The 12,833-nt window shown below is 42.4% G+C and overlaps 1 protein-coding gene across 1 annotated transcript in view; it reads left to right on the top strand.

Moving 5' to 3' along the window:
- rxfp1 (relaxin family peptide receptor 1) overlaps window positions 1-12,833 on the top strand; it is a gene marked incomplete at its 5' end in the record, with an annotated part of 165,909 nt that overhangs the window by 147,467 nt on the left and 5,609 nt on the right. Inside the window, 2 exons of the mRNA XM_072434342.1 lie at window positions 9,033-9,443; window positions 11,042-11,260. Coding sequence (XP_072290443.1) covers window positions 9,033-9,443; window positions 11,042-11,260 — 630 coding nt within the window. The remainder of the gene's footprint in view (window positions 1-9,032; window positions 9,444-11,041; window positions 11,261-12,833) is intronic.

Here is a 12,833-nt window from a genome sequence, read left to right as displayed (position 1 = left end):
CAACATGTGCATCATTATCTGGACCATATTTTAGAGTAAATATCTCATGTTAGAATGAAACACTCACTCGATGAGTATGAGCTCAGGAGCAGATGATCCAGATGTGAAGATGCAGATAAATCAGCTCAGACAGAGTCATCAAGGACAGAGGGGACAGAGGGGACAGTAGAGACAGAGGGGACAGTAGAGACAGAGGGGACAGTAGAGACAGTAGGGACAGAGGGGACAGTAGGGACAGAGGGGACAGTAGAGACAGAGGGGACAGTAGAGACAGTAGGGACAGAGGGCACAGAGGGGACAGTAGAGACAGTAGGGACAGTAGAGACAGTAGGGACAGAGGGGACAGTAGAGACAGCTGTGATTTGTTCTTTGTTTGATAAATGCTGTTTTATTACAATCCAACTCATATTGAGAAATTAGTCTAATTAGAGATGAAGCTATTTGAAGCTGTACTCTGCATTAGTGTATTTTAAAGTTGGTTTAATGCACGGGTTCTCAAACTGTGGGTGGGAGGCCACAAATGGGTCACCGAGTCTGGCTATAAGTGCACAGAACATTAGGCTTCTCAGGTTTGATGTTCAAACATTTTGAACATATTATACATGTCTATATACAGGTTCCAGAGTATGATATAAACTCATCTATCTTTCATGTATTTAGTTAAAGGATTTTTTTTTATTGCCTCAAAAGTACTTGGTTACATGCTGTACTAAATGAGGCCACATACAAACCTATTTAATGAAGCTGAAATGATATAGGAGGATTTTATACTGTGGACTATGTAAAATAAATAGATTAATAAATAAGATTAATACATAAATATTACTTCACCCTGCTTTTCACAGGTCATTGTAGGTTGATTAAAGCACTTAATTAAAAGTAATCTAATTTGCTAAATAGATATTTGCTGTAATTTGATTATTTTAACAAAGCATGTCACTTGGACAGATGTGATACTGGCGTGACCACAGTGCACACGTCTGATGTTGCAACATCCATGGTGTGTTTGCTCAGACACATGACGTATTAGAGGGAACATTGGCCCTGGAATTGACCCGGGATTGGGGCACCCACAGGTCAGGGGCATGTGGTCTGAGACACAGTTACCAAACAATGTACTTCCTGTCTTCCAGATAGGACTTTAACCAGTTTAGGGCGGGGCCAGTGACGCCCACCCAGTCCTCTAGTCTCTGTAAGAGGGTCCCACCCAGTCCTCTAGTCTCTGTAAGAGGGTCCCACCCTGTCCTCTAGTCTCTGTAAGAGGGTCCCACCCTGTCCTCTAGTCTCTGTAAGAGGGTCCCACCCAGTCCTCTAGTCTCTGTAAGAGGGTCCCACCCTGTCCTCTAGTCTCTGTAAGAGGGTCCCACCCTGTCCTCTAGTCTCTGTAAGAGGGTCCCACCCAGTCCTCTAGTCTCTGTAAGAGGGTCCCACCCTGTCCTCTAGTCTCTGTAAGAGGATCCCACCCAGTCCTCTAGTCTCTGTAAGAGGGTCCCACCCTGTCCTCTAGTCTCTGTAAGAGGGTCCCACCCTGTCCTCTAGTCTCTGTAAGAGGGTCCCACCCAGTCCTCTAGTCTCTGTAAGAGGGTCCCACCCTGTCCTCTAGTCTCTGTAAGAGGGTCCCACCCAGTCCTCTAGTCTCTGTAAGAGGGTCCCACCCTGTCCTCTAGTCTCTGTAAGAGGGTCCCACCCTGTCCTCTAGTCTCTGTAAGAGGATCCCATGATCGACAGTGTCAAAAGCAGCATCAGATCCAACAGAATTAAGACTGAGGCTTTGCTCGTGTCATTGTTCAGGAGGATGTCATTTGTCACCTTGACAAGAGCAGTCTCAGCTGTGATGAGGTCTAAAACCTGACTGAAAAACATCAAATGAGGAAATCTGTGAGCTGTTGATACGTAACCCTTTCAAGAACTTTGCCCCAAAATGGCAGATTAGAGATGGGCCGGTCATGACTCAGTTCTGCGGCATCAAGACTGCTCTTCTTTAGGAGAGGCTTTATGACCGCCGTTTTCAAGACATTGGGAATGTTCCAGATTGAATGCCTCCCCCATCACCATCAGAAACCCCATCACGGAGGCAGGGTGGCCATAAAACACCAAAGTAGAAGAAGAAGAAGAAATCCCATCACATAACCTTTTTCACATGAACACATCTGCTGACTCTTGTTTGTGAGTCACGGTCCAAGTCTAAGGTTTCTCTGTTGTAATGTATGTTTTTAGAGTGGTGTATTTTGCCCCTTGTGGGCAACTGTCATTTTACTTTGTTTAGGCTGACTATTAACATCTGTCCAGGGACTACAAATTAAAAATGGCCTTCTGGCTAAACTTGGCATATATATATATATATATATATATATATATATATATATATATATATATATATATATATATATATATATATATATATATATATATATATATATATATATTTATATATATGCACTGTCCCTGGATGAAAACCAATAAATACAAATTGAAATGCGTTTTTAGGAAAGTATTTTGGGAAAAAAAAAATATTGGCACCAAAATGTAGAGACTAACACAATATAACTATTAATTTGTCATGCAACTTTGATCCCTATATAGATTATTTTTTTTATAAATTAGGAATCTGTTATCAAAGCTTTACTATGAAACTTTTCTGGTGGAGGTTCTGATACTTCTCTCCAAAGAGATGTTAATGCTTTGTCTGGAATGTTCCACAATTTTCCATTAAATATGAATCTAGCTCCATGAGACAAGCAGCAGATGTTGTTGCCCGTCGGCTTTATTAGACAGGAGAGGAGTGACAAGAGGAGTTACATGCAGGAAACTGTCAGAGACTCAAACTCACGACACTGCAATAAAAACCCGTGATTAGGCCCAGGATTCGCAATTTCCTCCATATGATCTTTCCATTTGTCATGTTTATGTGAGGCCTGCACAGGAACGTCAGACACTGCATTCATCTCAAACGTTTCCCATTGAGCTTCATATTGTGTTCATATTCTGGGGGTCGCATTAAGAAAGAATTTCAGTTTTTTATCCAGACATTGGAACATTATTCTAAAATAAATGCATGATATTAGTTATGGAACTTTGGTCAACATATACAATTGTTTAATGTTGTCCTTGGTTTGTCGTGTGTTAATAAATCCTGTTTGATCGTTGTGAATTACATTTGGAAGTATTTGTTTAATTCTTTTAGACATAATTGACATATATACAATAGTCAACGATCAGATCTTTGTATGGAATTCTTTGACTCTAAATACCTGCAAAAAGCCATACAATGAAACATTCTTGAAAAATATATAAAATAACTTTTCCATAACAAGCAGGTGGTATTACAACTGTATATTAAATAAAAGTGCAATTTAAGGAGTTATTGCACAAGGCAGAATATAAATTGTTTTTTGTACCTAGAATCAGTAATGACTCAGTAAAACTAATTTAAATATTAAAGCCGCGGTAGCAGCGATGATGGCTGTCGCCTCCCGCGCGTCCGCCTTCCCGCCTGTTCAGAGGCTGGAAAATAAAGAGGAGGATCTACAAAAATGGAGTGAGACTACAAAATGACCCGAGCTACAGAGTGGAAATGTGTCAACAATCCTACAATCTCCCTCTCCCTCTCGAGTTGTGGCAGAAATAATTAAGTAAGAAAATAAACAATATCTGCAATGCACTTTTTTCATGGCGTCTCATGGAGAATATAATCAATGAGTTTCAAACAAATCAGACAATGTTGAGTTTTTCACACAGTGGGTAGGGGGCGCTATAGAGTAAATTTGTTACATGGTATTTATTTCCACTCAGACATAAAAACACATTAGTGAGTGAAATATGAGCTCCGTAGATCATTTCCAATCGGCGTGACTTGTCCTGGAAAAAACAGAAAATTAAGCCTCTTTTGAGGGCGTGTTACGCAGAGACCGTAAACAATATCAACATTCTTTTGAATATTTATTAAATTTCAATGTCTTTAGATGCAAAAGGTGTTGCTTTGAGCTCGATCAGACAAAAAACCTGGGATAAGTACGATTTTGAAAATATTGCTCTGTTTATCATAGAGCGATGCTCCAGGTGTGCTTTACTCCTCAAAGGTCAGAGGTCAAAGGTCGCTCTATCACTGTCCCAAGTCTCATGTGCCTAGGCCAAAGATTAAGCGTTTCATGTTTTTTCTTTTTTGAACTAGTCGCCACTGTTGCGACGGGCGTTCTACAAGCTATATTTTTATTGGAGTTCGGGCCGAGCCAATCGCATCTATGTCCCATGTGTGACCTATGACCCCATGTGTGACCTATGACCCCATGTGTGACCTATGTCCCCATGTGTGACCTATGTCCCATGTGTGACCTATGTCCCCATGTGTGACCTATGTCCCATGTGTGACCTGTGACCCCATGTGTGACCTATGACCCCATGTGTGACCTATGACCCCATGTGTGACCTATGTCCCATGTGTGACCTATGACCCCATGTGTGACCTATGACCCCATGTGTGACCTATGTCCCCATGTGTGACCTATGTCCCATGTGTGACCTATGTCCCATGTGTGACCTGTGACCCCATGTGTGACTCCATGTGTGACCTATGACCCCATGTGTGACCTATGTCCCCATGTGTGACCTATGTCCCATGTGTGACCTATGTCCCATGTGTGACCTGTGACCCCATGTGTGACTCCATGTGTGACCTATGACCCCATGTGTGACCTATGACCCCATGTGTGACCTATGTCCCCATGTGTGACCTATGTCCCATGTGTGACCTATGTCCCATGTGTGACCTGTGACCCCATGTGTGACTCCATGTGTGACCTATGACCCCATGTGTGACATTCATCAATGTTAGGGGGTCAAAAATGCCTGAGTTGTAATGAAAAATAATAAAAATAAGAAACCATGGCAAGAACAATGTCTGTAGCCAATTGTTCCACAGACAATGGAAAGTTTGACAAACAGGCAAAGAGCGTGCATAGGTGGAATGTGCTATTACAATATTTAATCAGGCAATAGTTTGAACAGAAAGATTGTTTGACACATTTGATTAAAGTAAATATAGATTATGAATGTAATAAGCCAGTTTACATGTCAGGCTCTCATTTGCTGGGAGTATGTTATGGAGATATGAATATGCAAAATAATAATTAGAGATATCAGCATCTTTTCCATTTACGTTCAAAGACACGCAGATGAAAGCATTACCATGGCATCACCAGACTATACATAACCTTTATGATATCGCTAGAATAACACAGAGCTTTGTATTCATGAAAATGTTAATATCTGTAAAAAAAAATAGGTTGAGATGCTTCAGAAATAAAATAAACGATGAACAACAACTTTTATGATAATATGATATGATAATGTTAATTAATAAGTGTGAACTTTTGCCAAGGTATTTTCATGCATCTATCTTGTTTTTATCGTATATCATATTTATCATATGGGACACATTGACCCATTACATCAGACCCAAAGAACTGTTTAAACCACTGTGAAACTTGCGTAGTTATGTTCATGCTGTTCATAACATTTTTATATATTCATAACTTCAAACAGTAACAAGACATAATTTGATGAGACTCCAGAACAGACCGATTTAATTGCCAAAATAATGAATCGCTCGGGCTTTAACAGATAAAGCAATTGACACATCGTAAACACATAATCTTCCATTCATCTTTAATGAACTCAAATTCAGATGTGGGCATAGTACTCAGTTACATTTACTTAAGTACATTCATTTGAGTATCAACTTAGTAAAATATTGTACTCCTCAGATTAGTTTTGGGACAGAATGACTCAAATTGAAAATGATCATGTCTACTATCTTTGAAACCTTTCTTACTTACAAACTAATTCACTTCATGTTGCATTGAAATCATGCTATTATAATGACGATAGCACCCATATTGAATAAGTTAGTGTATATTATTCTGTGAAAATAAATAATAAATTAAATATAGTTTCTTATATATTTAATTTATTATTTATTTTATTAATAATAATAACTTAGGGTGCACGGTGGCAAAGGCGGTTAGCGCTCTTGCCCCAAGAAGGAGATCATGGGTTCGATTCCCGGACCAGACCAACATCACATGATCTCTCTGGGTGGAGTTTGCATGTTCTCCCTGTGTTACCGTGGGTTCTCTCCGGGTTCTCCGGCTCCTCCCACCGTCCAAACACATGCATGTGTTAGGTACAATTGGTGACTCTAAATTGTGAATGAATGTGAGCGTGAACTGTCTGTAATGTGTTGGCCCTGTGACAAGTTGGCCACTGTCCAGGGTGTACCCCGCCTAAGGCCCGAAGTCACTGGGATAGGCTCCAGTCACCCGCGACCCCGAAAGGGAACAAGCGGTAGAAAAAAATCGATATAGTTTCTTAATTAACCTCAAATATTTAGGACAATTGGGACGGCTAAAAGTTACACCACTAGATTTACTAGATTTCCTTTTGAAGAATAAAACGGCAGAACTGACACACGATGATGTGATCTGCAGTGCACGGCCTTGAAACCAGCGCAGGTCCTGTTATCTTGCCTTTTGCGTTCATGTGCTGCTGGTGAGGGTTGAATATCTGCATATCTATAATAACGCTCCTCCTACGTTCGTGTGACATCAAACATTGTCCTGAAAGCTGTGGCACATGTTTCAGACAGCAGCCTTCTGTGAGAATGAAAGCCAAGCCACATGTGCCTTGGAGAAAACTTTGTAAATCAGAACATATTTCATTCAAGAAACCAGCACCACTGAGAAGTCATTTTGAACCCAGACTCTCAGACTATAATGTATAACTCTGACATTACATAACTCTGACATTACACGCCACAGGAGACATCGCTTGTTCTGTTCAAATGATGAAGATATTATGCTTTTTACAGGACCTTAGTATTACAGTATGTTTATTTTCAACTGTAATATTGATCTAAAACATTTTAGAACCCTACATGGAGTCTTCATTTTTCAAATAATCACACTAAGGACAGGGATGTTGATAGGGGGTAGGTGAAAACAGGAATTTTCTGAACACTTGAGCCTCAGTTCCAGGACAACACCGGATTAACTCAAAGGGAGCGTCTGCAGAACCGCGGCCGAAACTGCCATGTTATTTTTGTGCCAGCCGCGCGCCGCGGCTCCTGAAACTGCAGCGCTATTTGACCGCGTTTTAGCGCCGTTTTAGACCGGTTAAGGTTAAAGTTAGGGTTAGGGTTAGGGTTAGGGTTAAGGTTAAGGTTAGGGTTAGGGTTAAGGTTAAGGTTAGGGTTAGGGTTAGGGTTAAGGGTTAGGGTTAAGGTTAGGGTTAAGGTTAAGGTTAGGGTTAAGGTTAAGGTTAGGGTTAAGGGTTAGGGTTAGGGTTAGGGGTTAGGGTTAGGGTTAGGGTTAAGGTTAAGGTTAAGGTTAAGGTTAAGGTTAAGGTTAGGGTTAAGGTTAAGGTTAAGGTTAAGGTTAGGGTTAAGGTTAAGGTTAGGGTTAAGGTTAAGGTTAGGGTTAGGGTTAAGGTTAGGGTTAAGGTTAGGGTTAAGGTTAAGGTTAGGGTTAGGGTTAAGGTTAGGGTTAAGGTTAAGGTTAGGGTTAGGGTTAGGGTTAAGGTTAGGGTTAAGGTTAAGGTTAGGGTTAAGGTTAGGGTTAGGGTTAAGGTTAGGGTTAAGGTTAAGGTTAAGGTTAGGGTCAGGGTTAGGGTTAGGGTTAGGGTTAGCCATGAGGCTATAAGGGAAATGCCGCGGTCCCTGAAACTGCGCGGTTATTTGACCGCACCGCGGCTCTCCAGCCACGGCCAAACTCAAACATGCAGGAATCGATCAAAAATACCACTTTGAGCCGACTAATGACAATGAAACACTGTGTCAGCGATTGGCAGCTTTAGCCACGACTCCCAAACACCATGGCAACGATGCTGAGTCCAGTGCGGCTCTGGTGTGAGTCCAGTGCGGCCCTGCTGTGAGGGACAGAAACATCCACACAGCTTTTGGGAGCAGGATTATTGTTCTCATTAGTGCAGACAAACTGCCAATTAGGACTAATTTATTCACTCAAATGATTTACCCATTGATGAAGGTTCTGTCCAGTAGAAGGAGCTGAAACATGTAAAGCAGGAAAACAAACTGACCTGTCCTGACTGACCAAACTGAATTGTTACTTAATCTTAAAAAAATATTGATGTCTCTACCATATAAATGAAAGCTACACGATGCATAGTTATACATTTCAAGTAACCATTAATTAAAGCACTTCTTATTTTGCATTCATCACACAAGAAGTAGTAGAACATTTAAAATCTCAAGTCCCTCGGATGTTCAAAATGTGTCAAAGTGAAAAAACTGCCTCTTAACTCAAACATTGTATTTAAATAATCCACAGATCTGACCTGTAACTAGTATATTTATATAACGTATGTTCCAGGCAACGTAAGAACATCTCCATGGAGACAAGCAGATGGTTACTCTGTGTACCTTTAAGTCTCAGTCATGTTCACTGTTTCCTCGTTCTTATTTACTCTCTCCAAGTTGTGTTTAGAGTGATTCATGTCACCTTGAATCATCTTTATTCTCTTGCAGTCAAGACGCCAATGCTCTAAATATCTCTGTATTCACCGATCCCCCACACGCACCGCTCTGCACTTGCACTTACTTCGTTCTTATTACACGTAGGATTCGTCACATAGACATCTTGGCATGACTCTAGCTAATCTGCGCAGTCCAGCTGTGAGGCACTTTTTTGTGATGAGGTTTACAGCAACTAGAAATCAGCAGACTTGTTGTTTTGGATCAATCTTGCGATTTTAAATGTCCAAAAATATGAAATAATGATCCACGGCTGTCTGATTATAATAATATAGCAGACAAACGTACAAGTATTCCTGAAAGACAGAATTCAAACCAGCAACCCTTAATTATGATACAAACTTAACCCACTAAAACCCCCTCCAGAGTTGTTATTGGACTAAAACATTTTTTCTCCGCAATGCATTTGGACTTTGAAATCTTGACGTTTTTCTTTTCTTACTCGCACCTTCTGAAATGTTCTCATCCTTGCCGTGCTATTTAACAGGCGCAGACGGACTGATGGGGATCTATTTGTTCATGATCGGCGCGTACGACCTGAAGTTCCGCGGCGAGTACAACCGGCACGCCCAGGCCTGGATGGACAGCAGCCAGTGCCAGGTCATCGGCTCCCTGGCCATGCTGTCCACGGAGGTGTCGGTCCTGCTGCTCACCTACCTCACCCTGGAGAAGTACATCTGCATCGTGTACCCTTTCCAGTACTTGACGCCCGGCTGGAGGCGCACCGTCACCATCCTGTTCGGGATTTGGGTCTTTGGGTTCGTCATAGCCTTCCTCCCATTGGTTTGTAAAGGACTCTTCAAGAACTTCTACGGGACCAACGGGGTCTGCTTCCCGTTACATGCAGAGCAGCCTGAGACTCTGTGGGCTCATGTGTACTCCATTGTGATATTCCTTGGTAAGTCAACGCTGATCGTATTATTATATTTGCATGGCGGCTTTAAACTGCAATTATTCTGTATAAAATCCCCCCAAAAACGTCAGCTATTTGCCAATTAATCTTTTCAACAGATTTTTCAGTGTATTGTGTACACCAATCTTACAAATAGAGAAGAAGAGAAGCAAGAGCGAACATCATCAAGTATACCATAAAGGACATGTCAGCACCCAAACATGACAAACAGTGACACCTTATGATCGAATTAATTACAATCCACATCCGTCAAAAATAGTGGCCAATACAGTACACAATTGATAGCAGAATAGCAAAAGTATACATAGATGTATAGAATAAAGCAAACAGGTCAATGGGAAAACCTGTAAGTTTGATTCAAAACTACATGTGTACTGTAGATTGTCTAGAAAGAAAATGTTGAGATTGAACTCATCTTTCAACCCCTGAGGAGCCAGTGTCTGCAGGGTATGAATCCAATATGCTTCAAGTTGTTTTCACAACAGGTCATGGTCCCCTCCTCTTGGGGGCGGAGGAACGTTCAATATCACAAAAGCGGAGTGTACAAACGGTTGTTAAAATGAACTGCCACGGGATAATCCCTGTCATTGCGCCTGATGGAACTTTAGTGTTTGCTGATCCTCTGTTTCAGTTTCCTTTTGGTTTTGCTGACATAGGCCAGGCCGCAGGGGCATTGTAAAGGATATAGTATATCATTTACAACGTGATATACAACGTGTGTGGATGCGCATGTCATAATGAACCTTTTTTCCAGAGTGAGAATGTTGGAAATGTCTGGTATGTTAATATAACATGTGAACAGTTATTCAGATAACTATAGCATACAGAACATGCTAACAAGTTTACCAAAGCATCAGTTTTACCCCAAATCCACTGAATTCTTCTTCCTCTGTGTCACTTCTAAACAACTCCACAAACTCTGGAGGTAGAAGAAGTGCAGATTCATCTTCTGCGTCGCTTTAGAGCCCTTTTGCGGTTGTCATGTGAAGGTTGCCAGTGTGAAAATAACTAATCGTATCACAAATAAGTCGCTCCAGAACATAAATCGCACCCCGGCCAAAACTGTAAAAAAATGCAATTTATAATCCGGAAAATACGGTTTTACAATTGTCTGCTTGCATTAGCATGTTCGGGGAAAGCTAGGTTTGTTTATCTCCCTGTGTAATTCCCTCTGCAGCCAGTAGAGAGAGCTATAACTCGATTGTTGGTGTGGGAAGCATCAGACTGATAACATGTACTTGTACTGTTTGTCTTCAGCCGATTGAAGGAAATCCAGGCTAGAAGGTTTAGTTGCTAATTTGGAGTTCCATATCCGAGTATGCGTTTCAAGGCAACCACAGAGCCAATCAGGAGCACGGTATGCGCCCCTTCCTGCCGTACTACAGGTTTCCACGGTGATGTGAACTGTGCTATAATGAAAAATCTGACAGAAGCAGTTACAGAGAAGGAAGCACATAAGTTTAAATAGAATGTAAATGAGAGTCAGATCTGCAGGGGCCAGTTTGTGCCCACGCTCACTCGCTCGCTGGCGGGGCATCGAAGTCCACTTACTTCTCTGGTAGTAAAGCTGTTTCTTTGTGCAGGTCTGAACTTGGTTGCGTTCCTCATCATCGTGCTCTCCTACGCGAGTATGTTCTACAACATCCAGAGGACAGGAACACAAACCACCAAGTACAGCAACCACATCAAGAAGGAGGTGACCATCGCCAAGCGCTTCTTCTCCATCGTCATCACAGACTCGCTCTGCTGGATCCCCATCTTCATCCTCAAGATTCTATCACTGCTCCAAATGGACATTCCCGGTACTGCACAAATTCACTTCAGTTCAAGAAAGGGTAGTTCAGATATGAGTCAAGTTTTTGCCATAATTAGAAAATTGGCAGTTCAATTCACAATTTTGGCCTCCCAGTTCTTTGTTCATGTTTTTGCTGTCGTTGCAGAAGTTCTTTTTTGGAACTATGGCTTCTTTAAACTGTCTCTGAGGTTCAACTCACCAATCTTGTGACAGATTCAGATCTTGCCATAGCCCTCATTAATTCAAATTTGTTTATTTTCGGGCCCACAAGTGGTTATAGCTTTTCAAACATGTCACATGTATATTCTCCCTCCCTGCACTTCTGTCCCGCTCTGCACTCATCTCCTCCCTCCCCTTTCCAAGTGTAACATCTGCGACCCGGCTATTTAAAGAGAGAGGCGGAGAGGGAGCTAGAGGAGCACAATACTTGTAGAGGCAAGGCAAGTTTATTTGTAGAGCACAATTCTTACACAGGGCAAATCAAAGTGCTTCACACAACAGAAAAATGCATTAAAATCACAAAGACATGACAGAAATTGCAAAACAGTTTAACACCGAAAGAGAAGAGTACAAAGAAAAATCTTTTCAGTCACAAACACAGCTGAACAAAACTGTTTTTATCTCAGACTTGAACATTGTCAGAGTAGAACCTGTCTCACATCTTCAGGAAGAATGTTCCACATTTTAGCTGCATAAAACTGAAACACAGATTCACCATGTTTACTCCTGACTCTGGCACCAGCAGGAGGCCGGTCCATGTTTAGTCCTGACTCTGGCACCAGCAGGAGGCCGGTCCATGTTTAGTCCTGACTCTGGCACCAGCAGGAGGCCGGTCCATGTTTAGTCCTGACTCTGGCACCAGCAGGAGGCCGGTCCATGTTTAGTCCTGACTCTGGCACCAGCAGGAGGCCGGTCCATGTTTAGTCCTGACTCTGGGCACCAGCAGGAGGCCGCTCCATGTTTAGTCCTGACTCTGGCACCAGCAGGAGGCCGGTCCATGTTTAGTCCTGACTCTGGCACCAGCAGGAGGCCGGTCCATGTTTAGTCCTGACTCTGGCACCAGCAGGAGGCCGCTCCATGTTTAGTCCTGACTCTGGCACCAGCAGGAGGCCGGTCCATGTTTAGTCCTGACTCTGGCACCAGCAGGAGGCCGGTCCATGTTTAGTCCTGACTCTGGCACCAGCAGGAGGCCGGTCCATGTTTAGTCCTGACTCTGGCACCAGCAGGAGGCCGGTCCATGTTTAGTCCTGACTCTGGCACCAGCAGGAGGCCGGTCCATGTTTAGTCCTGACTCTGGCACCAGCAGGAGGCCGGTCCATGTTTAGTCCTGACTCTGGGCACCAGCAGGAGGCCAGTTTAGTCCTGGGCAACAGAGCCATTAGATCAGGGGTGTCGGACTCATTTTGGGCCGTGGGCCGAATTTGGACACTCAGGCTGGGTCGCGGGCCGAACATAACGTAAAACATAAAACAATAAAAAATATAAGAAATAAAGAGCTGTATAAAGCCTACGCTGTTTTTGAAGCAATTACTGGATCGATTCAAAGAAATGGCAAACACGTTTGTTGGAATGAAATGTAT

Source organism: Eucyclogobius newberryi, unplaced genomic scaffold, assembly GCF_026437365.1.
Source record: "Eucyclogobius newberryi isolate DKJ021-1_F unplaced genomic scaffold, fEucNew1.0.hap1 SCAF_11, whole genome shotgun sequence".
Lineage (NCBI taxonomy): Eukaryota > Metazoa > Chordata > Actinopteri > Gobiiformes > Gobiidae > Eucyclogobius > Eucyclogobius newberryi.
This window is presented reverse-complemented; position numbering and strand designations above follow the sequence as displayed.